At 50.4% G+C, this 20,821-nt stretch overlaps 1 protein-coding gene and 1 long non-coding RNA gene across 5 annotated transcripts; one reads left to right on the forward strand and one right to left on the reverse strand.

Moving 5' to 3' along the window:
* Positions 1 to 65: 65 nt before the first annotated feature.
* On the reverse strand, positions 66 to 3,547 carry LOC122228632. The gene is made up of 3 exons (XR_006206695.1): positions 2,550 to 3,547; positions 1,056 to 1,151; positions 66 to 152 (listed from the first exon to the last, which is right to left on the reverse strand). It is a non-coding gene; the product is annotated as an uncharacterized LOC122228632 (long non-coding RNA).
* Positions 3,548 to 7,099: 3,552 nt separating this feature from the next.
* On the forward strand, positions 7,100 to 16,801 carry LOC122228628 (centromere protein S-like). Of its 4 annotated transcripts, none has more exons than XM_042953782.1 (6): positions 7,100 to 7,276; positions 9,883 to 10,006; positions 10,875 to 10,908; positions 14,347 to 14,413; positions 14,688 to 14,765; positions 16,373 to 16,801. In XM_042953782.1, the coding sequence occupies exons 1-6, from the start codon at positions 7,226 to 7,228 to the stop codon at positions 16,520 to 16,522; spliced, it is 504 nt and encodes a 167-aa protein (XP_042809716.1). In that variant the 5' UTR covers positions 7,100 to 7,225; the 3' UTR covers positions 16,523 to 16,801. The 4 variants fall into 4 exon arrangements, with proteins under 4 accessions (XP_042809716.1, XP_042809718.1, XP_042809715.1 ...); XM_042953781.1 differs by lacking the exon at positions 7,100 to 7,276 and adding an exon at positions 7,324 to 7,650; XM_042953784.1 differs by lacking the exon at positions 14,688 to 14,765 and having other exon boundaries at positions 7,118 to 7,276.
* The last annotated feature ends 4,020 nt before the right edge of the window (positions 16,802 to 20,821 follow it).

Raw genomic sequence — 20,821 nt, forward strand, 5'->3', positions numbered from 1 at the left:
TTCATCTGCAGACTCTCCAGGAGCCTCACCTGCCACGCTGAGCCATCATCCCCCTTGGCAGACAGATCTGCAGCTGGTTTCCTCACAGTTGACTCCCATTGTTTCCTTCCAGCCTCGTTTACTGTTTCCTCTCCGTTTCCTTTAAAGAAAGACTGTAATATAAGAAACAGACCAAAGTTAGGGTAACGATTGACTCGGGGAAGGACCAGGAGGCCATCGGGGGCTGAGTGTGCAGGGGGTGCGAACGTTTCCCCGGGTCGGGCGCTGGGCCCTGGCCGCTCACGGGTGCAGTCTTCATGGCTTTTGTCACTTCATCCCAGATGTTTTAGGAAACTCCACTTAAATGACAGGGTGGGCTCAGCGTGCCCCACCTCTTTCTGTTTGTCCCTAAGCCAGGCCCTGGGTTTGGGGTGGGACTTCTGGCGACCTAAGCCTGCCCTCTGAATCAGACCTTTTTACTTTATCTTCTTTACTCAAGAAAAAAAACCCTGCCAGCAAATTCTTACTGATAGTTCTGTGGCCTGGGGCCAGTGTAATTGTTTTATTCCAGCAGCTTAACTCCAGAAAGAATTCTGTGGAATGCTTCAGAAAGTCCTGAGAGGATCCTAGAATAGAGCCAGAGTTTCCCTGTTTTGACAGCTGGTGTCTATAACCTCAGCTCTGACCTCTTCCAGAAAAGCGCGGGGACAGGCAGGGGCTGACACGGGAGGCGGTCCTTTTCATGAAATGTTCCACTTTTGAGACTCAGCCTGGATGTGAGTACACAGCGAGACTGTCCCCCCTCCCTGATCACACCTTTAAATATAAGAGGTGCTGAGTCACTGCTCATGACAGGGTTCTTTTTTGAGGGACGTGAATCACTCAGTGCAGCTTTTCTCACAGGTGAACTATGGCCACTTGTGCTTCTAGAATGGAGAGCGAGTGCCTTCAGAGAGAAGCACTAGCGAGGCGTGGGAGGTTAAGGGCCAGAAGGAAAGGAAAGGAAAGCTGGACTGTCCAGAAGAGTGCTTGAAATACTAGTGACGCCATCTGACAGAACACACGCCCCTGCTCACCGTCTGGAAGCGGAAGCCTCAGCTCCAGGCCCCTTCACCGGCTAGCTGTGGAACTCTAGGCCAACTATTTTCTGTCTCTGGCCTCAGTTTTCTCATCTGTAAAACAGGATGGTAGTACCTGTCTCCTTAAGGCTATTTTGAGCATTTGCAGAGCAAGAACAGACCAAGATTATATGCTTGGCACATAATCACCTATATGTGGCATTATTACCACTTCCGGGTGTGTCTGTCCCCGACGCAGAGGGATTTCTGAGCGCTAGAAACCAGATTTATTTCTCAGCACCCAGCAGTGAGTTCACTCTGCAAACCAGTCCTCAGAAGGTTCCTGGTGGGGCTTCTCTGTGTGCTGCATGGCGGGAGGGGGGGAGGGGGGGTGTAGGTCACGTCAAACATCTTCCAGGCCAGTGGAGCTCCTCAAACTGTGAGCCCCCACCCCCGGGGGTGGATCTGGAAAAAAAGGGCAGCTTCTGATTCAGCAGGAGAGGGGTGCTGGGGGGTGGCCCCATGCTGTGCATTTCTTTTAATTTTTAATGTCTAGTTTTGAGAGAGAGAGAAAGCAAGCACAAGCAGAGAGGGAGGAGAGAGAGAGAATCCCAAGCAGGCTCTGCACTGTCAGCACAGAGCCCGATGTGGGGCTTGAACTCATGAACCATGAGATCATCACCTAAGCTGAAATCAAGAGTCGGACGCTTAACCGACTGAACCACCCAGGCGCCCCTCCATGCTGTGCGTTTCTCACTAGCTCCCAGCTGAGGCCACCCTGGCCACTCGACCACGGAGCAGTGCTGGAGCGCGGCAGGAGGGGCGTCAGTGCAGAGTCAGGATGCCTGAGCACACATGCCCTCGCTCTACTAACTGGCGCTGTCCCCGCAGGTAAGTTCTTTAAACTCTCTGACTTGACATTTCCTCATAGTTAAAAACTACTTCCCGGGGTGCCTGGGTCACTCGGTTGCGCGTCCAACTCTTGATTTAGGCTCAGGTCATGATCCCAGGGTCGTGGGATCGAGCCCTGTGTCGCGCTCGATGCTCAGCTGCGTAAGATTCTCTCTCTCCCTCTACCCCTCTCCCTCACTTGCATGCTAAAACAAAAATAATAATAAAAAAGACACAACTACTTCCCTAGGTTAGTGGGATGATAGATGAGATTATACAAAGTCCTTGGCTCAGTACCTGGCACACAAGGCATAACAAAAGGAAGTTTTTACTGTCAAAGAATACAACGGTCCTTTGCCTAGGTCCTCGTGGGGGGGGGGGGGGGGGGCGAGACTTTTTACTATATATGCTTTCATGCTTTTTGAATTTTACATCCCATGACCTACTTGAAAACGTATCAGTGAAAACTCTTAGCTCTAGTAAGGGCAGCCCAGCTTACTGGGTGGGAGCCTGGGCCCAAATCCCAGCCCCACCACGAACTCACTGTTGCCCCACACGTGTCTAAACCTCTGTACCCACGCGGTTTTCCATTCACACAAAAGAGGTGATGACAATACCTACCTCACCGAGTTCTTCTGAGGATGAAGTCAGTGCCCGCCGCGTAGTGAAATACTGTTGGTGGGTTCACTATTACCCAGCTCCCGTGGAAGGTGAGGTAGTCCACAGTTCTGAAAGTGATGGAGCTGGTCTCACAGGGGTCTGTCCCCGGACCACGCAGGGACAGTCTGGTGGCTATTCTAGCAAAGGGCCTCCCTGGGCAGAGACTGCAGGCCTATTAATGACTTCAGCCACAACTTCTGCTTTACTTGGGACACAAAGGGGTTGGGTGGTTAGAAAGGTGTATGGATCAGATAAGGGAGGGGACAGGGTTTCTCAGCCAAGAGACTTTAGGCAGGCGATTGACAAGTGTGCATTCTTTGAGGTAGATGTGGAGCCCCTCCCTTTAGGAGGCGTAGAGAAGTCTTCCAGGGTGGGTGTAGATGCGTGTACTGTGTTTAGTATGGATGTTGGCACATGTGTGTTCACTGTCTAGGAATCCTATATGTTGTTCCAGTTATTCCTGGAACTACCCTAAACTCAGTGGGAGTAATAAAACCATCATTACTACCCTAATCCTGTGGGCTAGGTTAGGAACTGGAAGGGTACAGGGGGTATAGCTCATCTCTCCTCCACAACATCTGGACCTCAGCAAAAAGACAGCTGGTGGCCACGGCTGGGATCACTTGGACGTGACCGTCCTCTTCATGCATCCGGTGGCCGCTGCTGGCTGCTGGCTGGGACCTCAGCTAGGGCTGCAAAAGCTACTTGTGGCCTCGCCACACGGCCGTCGGCTGCCCCGCTTCACGGCAGCCTCGGGCTGGGCTAACTTCTCACGTGGGAGCGCAGGGCTCCAAAGGTGAGGAATGTCCCCGCTAACAAAGCAGACGCTGGATTGCCTTGTAAGACCTAGCCATGGATGCCACAGGGCGTTATTTCAGCCCCACTGTATCGGTTACAAGCAAGTCATAGACACCCCAAATTCAATGGGTGGAGGGCTAGACTCTACCTTTTTTTTTTTTTTTTTTATGTTTACTTTGAGAGAGAAAGAGAGTGCACATGAGCAGGGGAGAGTGCACATGAGCAGAGAGAGAGGAGGGAGAGAATCCCAGGCAGGTTCCGTGCTGACAGCATGGAACCCGACGTGGGGCTCGAACCCACGAACCCTTAGCTTGTGACCCGACACCGAAACCAAGAGTTGGACACTTGAGTGACTGAGCCCCGCAGGTGCCCCTAGAGTCCACCTCTTCATGGCGGAGCGGCAGTGTTCTGGAGGAACACAAGGGTCAGGAGACACTGGCTCTATGTTTTGAGCGAATATGATCTGCCACATACGCTTCTTTTGAAAAAGACAGTTGGTTATACGAAGTTAGGAACTCTGGCCCTACTTGCTAGTGTTCCTGAGTTCTCATGCCGTATACATGGCACATACTGGAAAGTAATAACTGAGTGTGTGCCAGGCACTGTTTTATAATACAACACCCCCCTGAAGCAGGTGCTACCGTCATCCCCAATTCACAAATGAAGTTCCCGGATGGTTAAGTAACCTGTCCAAGGTCACGTAACTCCTGAGGCACTGGAACTGGAACAATGGCAAGCTGCTGCCAGAATCCGGGCAATTAACCATTAAGCTCTTAATGCTCGAAGTGTACAATTCACTTATTCACTCGGCCACTGGCATACTTACAGTATACCCACTGTGTGCCAAGCACTGTGACGGGACCGTGTGTCAGTGGTGAGAGAAGATGAAAAGTCCTGACCTCATGAGCTTATAGAATCTATACTACAGCTAATGGAAATTGATTTTTTTTTTCCTTGAGAGAGAGAGTGGGGGAAGGGGAAGAGGGAAAGAGAATTTTTTTAATGTTTGTTTATTCTTGAGAGAGAGTGTTAGCGAGGGAAGGGCAGAGAGAGAGAGGGAGACAGAATCCGAAGCAGGCTCCAGGCTCTGAGCTGTCAGGACAGAGCCCGACGCGGGGCTCGAACTCACGAGCCGTGAGGTCATGACCTGAACTGAAGTCGGATGCTTAACCACCCAGACGTCCCGAGGGAGAGAATTTTAAGCAGGCTCCACGCTCGGTGCGGAGCCTGACGCGTGGCTCAATCCCACGACCCTGGGATCATAACCTGAGCTTAAGTCAAGAGTCGGAGGCTCAACCGACTGAGCCACCCAGGCGCCCCGGAGACTGATTTTTGAACCAGCAGTTTGTAGCGCATTTATAGGGGGAATAAATGAGGACTGTTATTGAGCTAAGTATTCCTTGTACCCTATTTGATGCAGCTGAAAAGGATCCAGGGACAAATGTCCCTGTCTTATCTCTGGTGAGGGCGCAGACTCCGACGCCAGCCTGCGGACACTGGACTCTTACCACTTCCTGGCAGGCTAACCTCAGGCAAAGTTCTCTCCCCTCTGCGACCTTGTTCCCTCACGTAGGAGATGGATCCCCACCTACCTCTGAGCAGCTGAGACCTAACCCAAGCGGGGTGCCTAGAACCCAGAGGCTAGTAACCCCAGGGTTAAGGTGAGGGGGGCGGATCACCGGCAGGAAGACCCGCCTTGTTCCACAACGTGGCACAATGCTGACATCTAGTGGCCAGTTGACGTGGCTGGTTCTTTCCCGGGCAAAATTGTTCCAAAGGAACAGAGCCATTTTCTGTGACGTAATGCCTCAGCTCCAGGCCTTCCTCTTCAGACTCTAAAGTGCCCAGGTATTCCAGAAGCTGCTAGAATAATGTATTTTTGGCCCTGGGAAGCAACTGCTTTAAAATGAGACATCATGCAAGGTACAAAGCACAGAAACTGCCCAGGAGAAGATGGTTACTATTTCTTGTGCCCTTTGGTGAGGCAACTTAGGCCTTGAGACCACTCTCTGAAGTTAGTCCCATGCTTCTCACTTTATAAATGCAGGAACTGGGGCTTGGAGAGGTTCTGTGACTCACCCAGGGTCACAAAGCTTGTGAAAGGGGCCGGGCCCCGAACCCAAGGTCTGGGCCTCGGCTGGAGCTCCCCACCTGCTCCCAGCCCACTCCACACCCCCAACCCTTTTCTTTCCTGCTGGAGACCAGAGAGCTGCAGCAGCGGGGAGCAGGGCGACAACCGACCGGCAGAGCTCGGCCTGCTAAGGCACAGCTGCAGATCAGGGACATCCCGTGAGAGGCCTGCCCTGCATGACATCGGGGACCATCCCAGGGGACTGGAAACTGGAATTCTCTCCGGGAGCAAAGGGGAGAAGAGGCCAGAGGCACCTGTCATCTCAGATGCAGTAGAAATTGACCAGGGGCGCCTAGGTGGGTCAGTTAGTTAAGCGTCGGACTCTTGATTTCGGCTCAGGTCATGATCTCACGGTTTGTGGGATCGGGCCCCGAGTCGGGCTCTGTGTTGACAGCACGGAACTTGCTTGGGATTCTCTCTCTCTCTGTCTCTGCACCATCCCCACTCGTTTTCTCTCTCTCTAAATAAATAAATCTTTAAAAAAAATAAACAGGACGCCTGGGTGGCTCAGCTGGTTGAGCGTCCGACTTCGGCTCAGGTCATGATCTCACGGTGAGTTCAGGCCCTGCGTCAGGCTCTGTGCCGACAGCTCAGAGCCTGGAGGCTGCTTCAGATTCTGTGTCTCCCTCTCTCTCTGACCCTCACCCATTCATGCTCTGTCTCTGTCTCAAAAATAAATAAACATTAAAAAAATAAATAAATAAAAATAAACGAATCTTAAAAAAAAATAAACACAACCTTAACCCTTACAAAAAGTGTGAGGAGGTCCAAGAAGGCGCTTTTCTCCCTGATGATTGCACCAAGACATTAGAAAATATATAACCAAATTAATTTCTTTTAAAAAAATTAGGGGCCCTGGGGCGACTGGGTGGCTCAGTTGGTTAAGCGTCCAACTCTTGATTTTGGTTCAGGTCATGAGCTCACGGTTCAAGCCCTGCACTGGACTCCGCCCTGATAGTGCAGAGACTGCTTGGGATTCTCGCTCTTTCTCTTTGCCTGTCTCTCTTCCTCTCTCTCTCATAAAGAAGTAAATACATACATACATACATACATAAAAATTGGGGGCCCTGGGGCATCTGGCTGGCTCAGTCGTGGAGCACACAACTCTTGACCCTTGCGGCATCCTGAGTTAGAGACCCATGCTGGGTATAGACATTACTTAAGAAAAAAAAAAAACAATTTTTTTTTTTTTAATCGGGGACACTTGCACTGCTGATGAGTGCCTTAGCCTCGGCTGTGTCACCTACTCACTGCGATGCTGAATGGACAGCAATCCAGCATTCGCCTGCGTCTGACTCGGTGACACTACTGTTGGTGACACAGTTACAGAACGTTGGTGGATTCTGCAAGGTCTACGGAGCTTACGGCCCCACGTAACTCACAGTAAAGAGTGCCGCCCGACAACGCTGTCCCTACACACAAGCGTTCTTTTCAAGGGTTCGCGTGAGCCGCGAGCCAGGCGCAGAGCCGAGCGGAGCCAGGGGACCTGGACCGCCAGGTCCCCCCGCGCCTCGAGGCGGGAGCTCGGACCGCTGCGGACCGTTCCCAGAGCGGCCGCCAGGGGGCGCGCGCACACGGCGGCGTGGAACTTCGCGCTTTGTCCCCTCGCGCGGTCCGTCTCCGGGCGCCGCGGCGGGAAATCCGACGGGCTCCTCCCGGCCGCCGCCTCCTACTGCCCTGGCACGCCTGCCTGGGTCGGCCCGGTGAGATGGAGGAGGACGAGGCGGCCGAGGAGCAGCAGCGATTCTCCTACCAACAGGTACAGGAAAGCCGGGTCCCGGCCAGGCTGCGGGAGGACGGCGTCGAGCTGCTGGAGAGGGAAAGGCCCCGAGGCCTGGCGCTTCTCGGGGCGCGTCCCCCGGGGCGAAGGGCGCGCTCGGGCCGCGTGCGCCTGCGCCAGCTGGGCTGCCGCGGGGGGTGCTGGGAGGCGGTATCCTCGGTAACGCGGGTCCGAGTCGCGCGGCAGCCTTCTTGCCTAGGACAGCCGCAGTCTCCCTTCTCAGGGGTGTTGTGAAGATGGGGTGTGAGCATTTGGAGGGGATTCAGGCCAAGCACGTAGCCCGATGCCCGGCACGTGGCCGCCGTGACGTGCGCGCTCCGTCCTGCAGACGCGGAGACGGCCTGCGAACCTGGGTGCGACGCGGGCAGTGCGGTCCCGGAGCCCATCCTTCCCGGGCGGGTTCCGGTCCCGCCTCCGCAGCCCGAGGGTCGCTTCGGCGCCGCGCGAGCCCAGCTTTCCTGTTTGCAGAATAACAGAGTAACAGTAACCCCCTCCCGGGGGCGGCCCTTCCTCTAATCGGCCCGGGAGTTAGTACGATGGGGCAGGGTCGCGGGAACCAACCGTAAAGACCCAAAGAGATAAAAAGCCAGAACCAGGGCGGTATCCTCAAAGAGGGGGCACTCAAGAGACTCGAAGGAGCTCAGGGCGCGGGAGTTCCCTCCTGCCAGTGTTACACTTCAGCTGTTTTACCCACCGCCTGCCTTTATTTTGAGAAGTGTAAGATTTCAGGAAAAGTTGGCGAGAATAGTCCACTCTGCAGCCGTATGCTCCCCACCTGGATTCACCAGTTGTTAGCACTTGGCTGTGTTTGCTCCTTTGCTCTCTTTTTTTCTGACTCCTTTGAGATATAATCACAGATACCTTGACCCTTTCCCTGTAAGTTTTAATACTTTATAGTATGCTCTCCCGACCACAGGGGTATTCTGCATAATCTCGATGATCACACTCAGCAAATTTAATACGGATAAAATCCTATTATGTAATGTTCGGTCCACCTTTATGTTCCCGGTGTTCCAAAGCAGTTTTTTGTTTTTTTTTTCTAGTGGTCTTTTTTTATCTCACCCAGGATCCAGTCAAGGAACATAAAGTGCATTTAGTAATCCTGGCTCTGATCTTCCCTGGACGGGTTGGTTCTCCATCCTCTTTTTCCTGACATTGATGGTTTTGAAGAGTCCATTGATGGCAAAGGTGTAGCAGGAGATAAAGTCTTTGAGAAGGGAGCTGGCCTTTCCATTTTTGTATTCTCAGCCCCGAGTACAGAGGCTGGTTCTCAGTGCCCAATAAAGAACCAGAGGCTGGTTCTGCGTGCTGACGAGATGAGTAAGGCTGCAGAGCTGGGCTGAGAAATTGGTGAGCAGGTTGAAGATCCCACCATTCATTGAACCAGCTGTTCTTGGCACTAGGTAGGTGGATGGTAGTGAACAAAACAGACAGGGTCGTGCCCTTGAGGAATTTAGGGTCTAGTGGGTTAGCGTGTGCAGCATTGCAGAAGGCAGTTGGCCCCATCCAAGAGGCGTACAGAAGGAGGAGAGACATTAAAAAACTTCCTGGAATGTTCAGAAGGCTTCCTGTCCTGTTCCCCGAACCTCCCCTGCCTCACGCATACCTAAAAAAGATGACCTGGGAAGGTCTTTATCCCTCCCCGGGTGATGGTCCCTTTGTCTCCTGCCAAAGGCCTCCACTTCCTAGTCTTGTGACCTCTGAAACTAAGGAAGGTAGTTGCCCTTGCTTATCTGCCTGGCCTCTACCTGGGTCCTCGGTCCTCAGTCCTCGACCTGTGTTTCTGTGGTTCCTCCTCATCTTGTCTCAACTGTGAACACTTGCTGGTAGGGTTGATGCTGTCTTGGCTTCAGCTGTCCCCATGTCCAGTTCAGTTCTGTCTCCACCATAGAGGAGCACACCTAGGGGCTCAAGAAGTTTGCTGACATGAGACTGAGATCTTGGCTTAACTTTGTTTTGCTTCTTTGCTCCTCTGCATGGGAAAGATATGTTACTCAGTATCTAAAAGGGCTGCTAAGGAGCAGTGAGGGTCCTGGCGAGGTGGGCCAGCAAGCCAACAAATCAAAGGAGGCTCAGACGTGCCCGCACAGGCCTTTCCCAGCCAGTCCTGAGCGTTTGTCTTTTGTCACACGCAGGCCCGGGGCTGGCAGAGACTGGCCGCAGGGGGATGGCACCGCCTCCTTTTTCGCTTGATTAACCCCTGTCTGGTTTTCCGTTGTTCCTCAAACAGCTGGCATGGGCCTTTACTCAGTAGGAACGTGGTCCCTGTTCGTGGACTACCCGACTCAAGTCATGCAGATACTTTGCAAGTGCGAGTCCGACTTTTCTCCCCACTGACCTGCCATTGTAATTCCTTATCTTTACTTGACCTAAATCATAACCATTAACTAGGAAGTAATGTTTCTACAAGCCACACTCCAGAGGGCCTCATTAATTTATTAGTACACTTGAAAAGTCACTCAGCCATTATGGAAAGTGCTGAAGGAGGGAAGCGCAGCAGACCCTCTCCTTGGTCTTAACTTTCCAAGATGTGCGAAGCTCTTCTTTGCAGCCTTACCCATGAAGTATTTTGATTTTCGCTTCAGAGGCTAAAAGCAGCCGTTCACTACACCGTTGGGTGTCTTTGCGAGGAAGTTGCGTCGGACAGAGAGATTCGGTTCAGCAAACAAACCATTGCGGCCATCTCGGAGCTGACTTTCCGGCAGTGCGGTAGGAAGCCATGGCCTTCCTGTAGGTGTAGAGGCATCCCAGAAGTTGCTTTTGCCTGGGAGAGACGTGTGGGGGGTGCCCTGGCTCGTCATCCCAACAGATGGAGAACGTGGTCATCAGGCATTATTCGTGAGACAGTTCTTTGCCGTAAAATTCAGATATTTTATGAAAAGAACTTTTTTTTTTTCCCTGTTACCTAACACTGGGTATTAACACCTTTGTTTTATTTTTTAAACTGCCTGGAACATTAGACATTCAATTTTTTACCTCATTGCTTTATAACATTTTTTTTTTTTAATTTTTTTTTTTCAACGTTTTTTATTTATTTTTGGGACAGAGAGAGACAGAGCATGAACGGGGGAGGGGCAGAGAGAGAGGGAGACACAGAATCGGAAACAGGCTCCAAGCTCCGAGCCATCAGCCCAGAGCCTGACGCGGGGCTCGAACTCACGGACCGCAAGATCGTGACCTGGCTGAAGTCGGACGCCTAACCGACTGCGCCACCCAGGCGCCCCTGCTTTATAACATTTTTATGTCCACCATGCCATGGTTTATTTGACAGCCGGGCTTATGACATTGGTATCTGCTTGACGTTAGAGAAAATTAATGTCCTTTCAAGCCCTAACTTGTAGCCAAATTTAAGATTAAGGGCCAGTTTCACGGAAGGAAGGGTGTAGCCACAATACCCCAATTATGACAAGGAGGCCACAACGAATAAAACTGCTAAAGGCTCCGGAAATGCCTCCTCTCGCCTTTTAAAGGGCTTGTGGCATTAGTCACTGTGCCAAACGTCCCGAAGTTCCACTTTCCCTCCTTCTGAAATAAGATTGAGATCAGGGTAGCTAAAGCACATCTTTTTCTCTTTCAGAAAATTTCGCCAAAGACCTCGAAATGTTTGCAAGGTGGGTAAAGAGGCCGGTTCTCTGATGCTGTGTGCATTTACACCCCATTTGTACTCTCCACCTGCTGCTGTGTTTCAGGCGAGCTGTATGCAGTCTGTGTGTGCGTGTGGATTTTCTGGAGGCTCATCTCTAATCATGATTCTGCAAGAATATCACATCCTCTTTAATCACGTCCATTCAGACTTGATTTGGCCTTTTTTTGGTTATGTCTTCCAAGCACTTTTTGTGCAAGAACCAGAGCCGTTCATTTGGCGGCTACAAAGCAGCCCCGGACGGTGAATGTGCAGGGTGTGTGTGCTTTGCAGAACGCTTCCGCGGGACGGTGCGCGGGGGACCACGGCGCCCGACACCCACCCCGTCAGCCTGGCATTCACCGCCTTAGTCACCAGCGAGACATCCGCTCCCTGAAAAGCGGGTGATTTGCTCTCAGCTGGTAAGCTTTAGCTTTTACAGGTGATTTACGCTCATCTCTTCAATTAGGACCTCAGGTAATTGAAAACAATTGGCGAGGAATTGCTTTTATGAAGCAGTTTGAATGACTGAGGCCGGAAAGGGCTAGAGCTTTCTAATTTGCTAGCACTTCTGAGTTGGTGCCAGCCTCTTCCGTACCCGGCGCTTTTCACCTTGCTCCCGTTAGCTCTGTGTTGCTCGGGTGAATATTTTGAATGAATTAAAGCAGTAGGTTCTTGGAGGGCAGACTCTAAATCTTTCCCATCCCTACGTGTAGGAGTCCCTAAAAACCGCTTAGCATCTTCGGCTTGGCCAACAGGGCTAAGATCATATTATGGAATAGTCATAGCTCATGTGGTTTATTCTTTGTTAATACGGGTGGTGGCCCCTTTCATGGCGCCCATTATCTCCCGTCCCCCGCCCGCAGCCCCCTCGTCTCCTGTGACACCCATTTATCACCTTTCCTTGCCATTTCTTTCCTTTTTTTTTAAAATACAACTTCTTTTTATTACAAAGGGTGGCACAAAAAGGTAAATAAGTAAGCAAATGAGTATTTAATTTGAACATGAAGATTATCGATAGAGAGTAGGGTTTCTCTGCCTCAGCACCGTTGACAATTTGCACCAGATCATTCTGGGTTGTGGTGGGGACTGTCCTGTGCATAGTAGGGTGTTCATTGGCTCCTCTGACCTCTCTCTGGTAGATGCCCGTAGCGCGGCCCCCCGTTGTGACTTTTCTTGCCATTTCTGTGTTCCCTGTGGGAAAAGACCACGAACGTTTTTAGATGCTTCTATAAAATACTAGACATAAAAATGAAATTGGAAATATTTAGCATTGTAGTACATTGAGCTTTCAGGCACTCTGTGTTTTTATCATTACATCAAGAGGTTGATTTTCGGGGCGCCCGGCTGGCTCCCTGGTGGAGAGGGTGACTCTTGATCTCGGGGTTGTAAGCTCGAAGCCCCATGCTGGTGGCTCTTAATAATAAGCTTAAAAATAAGCTCTTAATAAAAAAATGTCAGGGGAAGGACTCCCTAACTCTAACCATGCTTTAAAAAAAAAAAAAAAAAAAAAAAGGTTGATTTTCTTTTGCTGGGTACTTGGTGAAGGGGGGGAGAGTGTTGTGTTTGTCACTTAGACCGGGAGCTCCCCAGGGAAGGACATCATGTAAGTCGAGGGGTCTGGGTAAAGGCTCTCACGCTGTTCTTGTCTAAGTGAGCGCGGCAGAGACGTACTGAGCAGGAGGTGCCTCACCTTCCGCGTCTCTGAGAGTGTCCCACAGCATGCTGCACGCTCCCGCCACCCTCTGAACCCTGAGCCGACGCAAGTGCAGATTTTCTTTGAAGACTCGGCCTTTGTCTTAATTTCACACTGATCTTCATAATGTTTCAGTTTGCCGTCATATTAAAAAAAAAGTCCTGTTTTAAAGTTTATCATGGGATGAAATTGATATTCCCAGAAGGTTAGCTTCGTTTATCCTGTGGCTTTGTATTTTCCCCGTGGCCACTGTCTTCTAGAACTGTGAGCACCACAAAGAGTCAAAGGGTCTGTTTCAGGCCAGCCTAAGTAGTCTAAATAGGCTGGCTGGGAACTTAAGCGGTATTTGTAACATTGTTTCTCTGAGAAAATAGTGCCTACATTTGAAATAGTTTGCCTGTAAACTTTGGCAAGTTATCTCACAATTTAAGTTGTGAGTTTCCTTTATTTAGCTTTGCAATCTCTAGTCACCTCACATTGTCAATGTGTTAAAGATGTAACATCTTGAAGATAGATACTGGACAGTGAATAAATTCTAGGAAGACTTTGGGAATAGTCTTTACAACCCGTGTCGCTAAAAGTGTCATATGAAACGTCGCTTTGTAATCTTCTCTGGAGTAGTTTTCTGGAGTCAGAGGTTTGATTTAGGAGAGTCTCTGATGTGCAGCGGCCGCCATCGGATATACCTGCCCCCACCCCCCAACCCATTTAGGGAAGTGGTAACTTTCAGGTGGTGCCAGCTAACTGGCGGAGTAGTGGGGGGGGGGGGGGGTCGGCGTCCTGGTGCTTGCGGCCCGCTAACTAGAGGTCGTCTCCTGGAGTGACACCGTCGGCAGAGGCGGCCGTGATGAGATGACGCTTGATGTTTGCACATTTAGCAGGATGGGGGGGTTCGGCCAGATACAGAGTAGAATTTCCGTGTGAGTTTATCGTTAGCGGCGCGGGTACCCAGCGAGGACGCTGCGTGTGCTGGTTGTTCGGGACACGCGCCTACTTGTTCCTGTGTACACACTTTCTCCTTATTTTTGGAGGAAGTTGGAAATGGCAAGAAGGGGTGTAACCAGAGCAGTAGGTTATTGACTGGAGCTTATCAGACCTGTCCGCTTTACCTGTTGAAGCCAAGATCCGAGGACTGGAATGAGAATTGGAGTCCAAGCTGTGAGCAAGACACAGACTCCAGTTGACAGGACGTTCTTTGTTCTAGCCAGGCTATCGTGGGGGGAGCGCGGTACCTCCCTGGTGGGGAGTGGGGTATTAGGGGACATCCGTGTGAGCTTTTTCCTGTGATTTCACCCTTGGAGAAGAGCCTCGGGAACTTGTACCTTTTCTTTGTTCTTCTACTTAGTGTCTGTTTAGGCGTAGGCAATCTTTGTGTCGTGAGACTGTGCCGTTTTCTCTTTCCACTGAAAGTGTGCACGTATGTGCTGCTTGCTCTTTCTGTGGTGTTCACTGTGACCGTGGTGCTCAAGCAAGTCCCTGCTCAGGCACCCGGGGCCTCAGGCGGAGGTGGACAGATGGGCTTCTGTTTTCCTTAGTCTCTTTATTTAATTGGTGTCTTGGCTAAGTCACTTCACTCGTTTTTATGTCATGGTTGCTTAATGCATTTAATTTAAAAAGATGGGCTACTTAGAGATCCTTGCTGGTTTGGACTCTGACCATGAACTTTTGGGTTTCATCAAAACTTGAAATGGTACTAAACATTTTGGTGAATTGTTCCTGCCCTTTCTACAGACACGCAAAAAGAAGCACAATTAACACGGAAGATGTGAAGCTCTTAGCCAGGAGGAGTAATTCACTGGTGAGAGATGGATTTCTTTCCTCACTCCCCTTTCCCATCAGAATACATTATTCCCAATTAATCACTTGCAGCCATGAAGCGATTCCCCAGGGCACCTTGCATGAAAAACGAGAGATGGTTGAACCATTCAGGCCTGCCCGTAATTTATAGTCTCTCTTTCATCATGATGGATCTCGCTAAGCCAATTTGGAATTTTCTAATCAGCACTCTCTGGGTTTCATAATTTGCCTTTTTCGTAACATCTCAAAACTTTGGCCCTGCCTTTCATTTACAGCATGATGTCAGAGACAGACCCCAGGCTAGAGTGTATGGAGACAGTTCCATTACGGTGCCCGCAAGTCTGATGGGCCAGGTATGGAAGGAGTGTCCGTACAGCTGGGACGGGCAGAAAACTGAGCACGTTGTCTGTCTTTTCAAAGAAATCTAGAAGTCATCTCGACCAGGCCCTCATTTTACAGGTGATGCTGTGATCATCCCAGGCCAGTGGCCCGGGGCAGATCCAGGGCATCTGTGAGGTTTTATGACCTAGTTTAATTCCCGCAGTAAAAATACTTTACTGTGAGCTCCACCAGGGCGGGGGTTTTTATCTCTGCTCCATCTGCCGTGCCTAGAATAGAGCCTGGCGCACAGCAGGTGCTCGGCAAGTAGTTGTCGAATGAGTTTGTATAGCAGTTGACAGTTTACAGGGGACTTTTATAGATGTTATTTTACATGTATTATTTAAACCTCACAACCACCCTCTGAGGGTCTTTAAGAACAGGATTTATTAGCCCGTTTTTACAGGGGAGGCAGCTGGAGTTCAGTAACTTCCCAGAGCTGAAAACAAAGCTCTCTGGTTGATAGCTGAGCCCTAACCTTCTGGCCCAGGATCTAGCGCTGTTTCTACCCGGCTCTCTTTTCCCCCTCTGCTCTTCTAATATTCTCTCTTTAAAGTTTAAGTCAAGGTTAAAGATGATGCGATCCCTAAGGAAAATAGCTAAGGTGACTGGCGGTGCTGTGTGTCAGTGGCAAGGACGCTCCTCTCTGTCCGTAAATTCGGTGCGGGTCAGAGCTGTTCGTGGTCTGTTTCAGTGGGCAGTTTCTACCTTTTGCAAAGGACTGGTCAGTGCCAGTCACCTTAGAATATTAATTGGGACGTTATCTGTTTATTGCACATTTGTTTACCTGCAAATATTATTTTTATTTTGGACTCTTAATTTTTTATTTCATCTGACAGGGTTACAGCTAAATTTAGGCATTTGACGAAATGCTCCCGGAGGGCAGGGACCCCGTGTTCTTTCTGTACCTTCTGCCCCTACTATCTGGTGCATAGTAGCACTCAGTAATGTTAGTTGGCTACATTTAGGGGGGTGTTGGCTGTACTGGAGTTGGTGTGGAGTATATTTAGGACTGGCGTGCCTTCTGCAAGTTCCACTTTTTTTTTTTTAATGTTTGTTTATTTATTTTGGGGTGGGGAGGGGCAGAAGGGGAGAGAGAGAGAGAATCCGAAGCAGGCTCTGGGCTGAGTGGAGGGGCTCAATCCCACAACCGTGAGATCATGACCTGAGCCGAAATCAAGAGTTGGACGCTCAACTGACTGAGCTACTCAGGCGCCCCAAGTTCCACATTTTAACTCTTCTGATTATTCAAGGAGCTCCTTCCTACCTGTTTGGTAGGAGTATGGGCAGCAATCGGTTGATTTTTCTAGTTGATTACTTCTTCCAGAAAAAATGGAAGGAATGTAACCTAGGCTTGTTTCACTCTAGGAATGTAACCCAGGCTTTCACTCTAAGGAATGTAACCCGGGCTTTTCCACCCAGATTCTTAGGGTGGGAGTGGTTGGGAGGGATGTAGATTCCCACTGCCTCCCCCAGACTTATAAAATGGCACAACCAGATAATGTATTTCTTCCTCCCTCCCCCCTTCCTCCTTCCTTCCTCCTCCTTCCTTCCTTCCTTCCCCTTTCTTCCTTCCTCCCAGCTAAAATACATCACAGAGAAAAGCGAAGAGCTTGCACAGTTTAACTCAGAACAAAGAGCAAAAAAGAAGAAGAAATTAGAGGAAGAAAACCAAAAACCAGTGGAGCCAGCAGAGGCTGCAGCAGCAAAAAAGGACAATTCGAGTCTGTAGCTGTCGCTGGCAAAGGCAGCCTTCAGCAGGGAGGTTGCCAAGAGCTTGCGTTGCCACAAAGGGGTTTTCCAAGGGGTCAGTAGAGATTAAAATAAAAAGGCTAAGAGGCTTGCTGGGCTGCTTTCTCAGAGTCATTGGCTGCCAAAGCTGGTGTCAAAGAGACCGGAAACTCTCCAGCGAAATACTCCCGTCTCTCACCCTCCACTAACACGGGAGGGTTTGAGTGGCAAAGATTGGAAGCTGTATCTATTGCTAATAAAATTGTGTCAGCAGCTTAAATGTAGTCCATTTTTTCAAGCAAAAATGTTATTCTTTGTCATTTTTCAGGCTGACAGTCCCTGAAAGATGAATACAGCTCTATTTATTTAGTCCTTTTGACCACCAATATAGCTTTTAAACCTGGGTCACTTGTGACCACAAGGTAAATGTGATATTTGGAAATTGTCTGCGTTACTTTTTACAGATGATTTTCTCCAGAATACACTTGATGCAGCTTTTCTCTGGGTTATTTTGTAATTGAACTATGGTTCTGTGGGCCGGAAGTTTTGCTGGAGAGGAAAACCTGGGCTCTTCCCAAACACTTCCGTGTGTCGTGCTCTGGGTCAGTCTGTGAGGGCTGGTCCTCCCAGGGGCCCGGTTCTGCTGTCTTCTCTCCGGGGTGTCTGGGAGGCCCAGGGTGCGCATTTCCCCCCATGGGGCAAGAGGGGGAAGAGGAGGGGCAGCGTTTGCAGAGGCCGTTCTGTGCGCCAGGCTGCCCTGGAGGCTTCCCATAGGACGTCACCGCATTTTCACAGCCTTATCAGTGTGGATCTCATTATCCCCATTTTACTGACATGCAGACCGAGGCTCGAAGAGGTCAGCCAGCTGCCCTGCTCTACGGATCAGAGGCAGTGTTCACACTGGGGGTGCTGACTAAAGAGGGGGCAAGAGAGATCAGGACACGCGTTCTGGATAGAATTTATACCACCCGTACTAAATATGAGCAAAAGACACCCCAAAGTTTGGCTCTCAAGGGGCGGTGGCGGGCTGTGGTCACAGCAAAGCACTGAAATCAAGCTTCTCGGCATCAGGCTCTGCAAAGGACGAATTATTTCATTTCTGGAAACGACTGTGTGTCACGTCGGAGAAAAGGGAATCCTAAAGCGTTCCGTCCTTAGGTCGCATTCCCTCCCGGATCCGTATGTGAGCAGCTTCATTTCCGGAGAAGCTCTCTGGAACTGTGCGTCAGGAGAGGTCAGACACCGGATGCCATGGACTTTCCAGAAGTCCGCAGACTTGGATTTGCATCCTGGGTTTGCAACTCTAGTGGCCGTGTGACATTCTGTGGCTTTTTGTTCGAGTGCAGTAGGGTCCCCTGTACCTTGCAGCGAGGTTGTACGTGACAGGAAGAGGAAGGGGGCAGCACTGTTACTATGGGTCTCGTGTTTATGGATTTCTGTAGCTCTCGAAACCCGGGACGCTCACGATTGGAAGTGGTGAACTCTGTGCGCCACGGGCGTCCTGTCTGGTTACAGGCTTGGAGAGGGCACCTGGGGGCTGGCATGGGTGTTTTGATGGGAAATTTTCTAGCCAGATTGTAAAATTGACTTGATGTTCACGTAATCTTTTGGTTTATTTCGCATCTTTAACGTGTGACCTGCTTATACTGCAGGTGAGTACATTTTTCAGGGCTCGCAACACAGGAGTCGACAGACTTTGTAAAGAAGAGCTGACTCCATTTCCTGTGTTCTCTTGAGCTGTCTCTTCTCCACTGCATGTTAGATGGGGTCTTGTTGACTCTGGAATGTCCAAAGCGATGTCAGTCATCCTGTGTGAGTCCATCTTTGGGGACACGTGGCGGAAAGGGGTTGCAGAGGGCCCTGTTTTTGTGGGCTGGCTTCCTCGAGTGTCCTGGAACCTCGTCTGAACTTTAACCTATGAGCCATTTACCAGATGATGAACCGTGTAAAGACGCTCGTGTCTTTGGAAGAACGCGTCCTGGAAACACGGGCAACTTAACATTTATAGTATCTGTTGTCTTCCTTGTTAACACCAGTTCCTCGAAGAGCTCGAAATGAAAGGTCTTGTGTTGATTTGTTATTACTGAAATTAACTGGAGCCAGCGAACTTGGAAAGCATCCCTTTCTGCACACAGCAGCCCCTGGAATGCGCCAAGGGTCGGCACTGGCTGGTACACAGCTGAGACCCTAAAGCCTGGATGTCCCAGGAGGGTTAAATCGGGACACGCTTCTTTCCCTTTACTGAATTGTGGAATTTATAAAGAGGCGCTAGGGGTCATTTAGTCCAATCTCCTCACCAACAAGGAACTACACAGGAACTCCAGAGACAGCCCTTCTGGTTATGGGACACTCACTATTACAAGGTTCTTCTGTGTACAGAGAAAAGTCTTTTCTAACTTCTTTAATATTTTTTTTTAATGTTTTTATTCATTTTTGAGAGACAGAGACAGAGTGTGAGCGGGGATGGGGCAGAGAGAGAGAGGGCGACAGAATCCAAAGCAGGCTCCAGGCTCTGAGCTGTCAGCACAGAGCTCGACCTGGGGCTTGAACTCCTGAACTGAGATCGTGACCTGAGCCGAAGACGGATGCTAAACCGACTGAGCCACCCAGGTGCCCCTATTCTAACTTCTATCTGGGTCCTGTTCTGCCGTTTAGGATGAGCTGTCTTTGTTTTTCAAGTTTTTCAAAATAATTCAGTACTGAGTTCCTTTTTTTTTTTTTTTTTTTTAAACTTTTCTTACTTGTTTGTTTATGTTTAAGTAGGCTCCATGCCCAACGTGGGGCTTGAACTCAGGACCCTGAGATCAAGAGTCCCATGCTTTACTGACTGAGCCAGCCAGGAGCCCCAGTCCTGAGTTCCTTTTACTCAAAGTTCCCATTCTACATCTTTTCCGAAACACATACTTGCAGAAGACCTTAGATTATCAGCTCCCTGCGGACAGGCTTTGGGCTGGAGAAGGGTGATCACACGGTAGGCACCCTGAGATACTTGGACTCTGGAGTGGAAGGCGTGCCAGTGGAGTAGGACAGGAGATCTCAATAGCGGTTCTGAACACCAGCGTCCGCTGTGCCTTCCTCTTGTGCTTGGTGGGTTGTTTGCTCGCCACGACGCTGTGATGCGGGCGGTGGGCGCGATTTTTCATCCCCGTGTCACAGATGAGGAAACTGGGGCCACAGGGGGGCTAATTGAAGAGCAAAGCCAGGATTTTAGTCTTCAGCTGTCACCTTGAAGACACGCTGCCACCTCCTTGGAAACAGCCAGTACTGAGATGACGCATGGCCTCCCTCCAGCTGCCCCACGCGGCCCTCCCTGGTGCACTTGCCGTTGCCCCGAATGTGCTTTCGTTTGTCGGCTGTGTGTCCTGCCACCCGGCTGGGCTCTAACAACGCTGCTGGGGTGGGTGTGGGCTGGGTCCTTTGTCGTTCTGCGTACGTGCTAGGTGCTCGGAGTGTTTCACGAGTCCATCGAGTAAAGGCTGCAAGATACGGGCGCCTGGGTGGCTCCGTCTGTTGAGTGCCTGACTTCGGCTCGGGTCATGATCTCGCGGTCTGTGAGTTCGAGCCCTGCACTGGGTTCTCTGCTGTCAGTGCAGAACCTGCTCGGGATTCTTTCTCTCTGCCTGTCTCTCTGTCTCTCCCCTGCTCGTGCTTTCTCTCTCTCTCTCTCTCTCAAAACTGAATAAACATTAAAAAAAAATCTGCAAAATATGCTCGGTATAAGAAATTGGCGAAGCTGCTGTGAATTTCTCATCTCTAAGACTCAATTTTTTAATCCATTTGTGGGAATTAGGCAAAGAAATTAGTATGGAAAAAATACGAGCCAGGACTCCTCAGGTCATGGCGGTTTTACCCAGACCCTTTCAAATCCTGTGATGAAATGGAACTTCACGTGGAGACTTCCCCCGTGAGGGGGTGGGAACCAGGACTGTGGACACAAAACCTTAGTGCTCCTAGTGGAGAGGGCAGTGGAGTGCGTGCTCCCGCTGCATTACTTCTACTCGGGACCTTGCCATGGCTGCTGGCCGCGTTTAGCAGCTTTGCGGCCCGGGTCTCAGTTTACCGGTCGTCTCCGGTGGGTAAAGAGGGTCTGTGCCTTTCTTTGCTCGTGTGAGTCTGCAACTGGGACCAGTGAAGGGAGGCGGTTGGTGGGGGTGGGGGGGGGAAGTGGGGCACGGAGGAGGATCCCCCGCGGTGGTGCAGTCGAAGGAAAGCGGGTCAAGCGCAGTAAGAAGTGCGTTTTACACCCGACACACCTGCCAAGTAGCTCTGGCTCCACGTGGTGCCCGGATTTCTATGTCCT

Source organism: Panthera leo, chromosome C1 (genome assembly GCF_018350215.1).
Source record: "Panthera leo isolate Ple1 chromosome C1, P.leo_Ple1_pat1.1, whole genome shotgun sequence".
NCBI lineage: Eukaryota > Metazoa > Chordata > Mammalia > Carnivora > Felidae > Panthera > Panthera leo.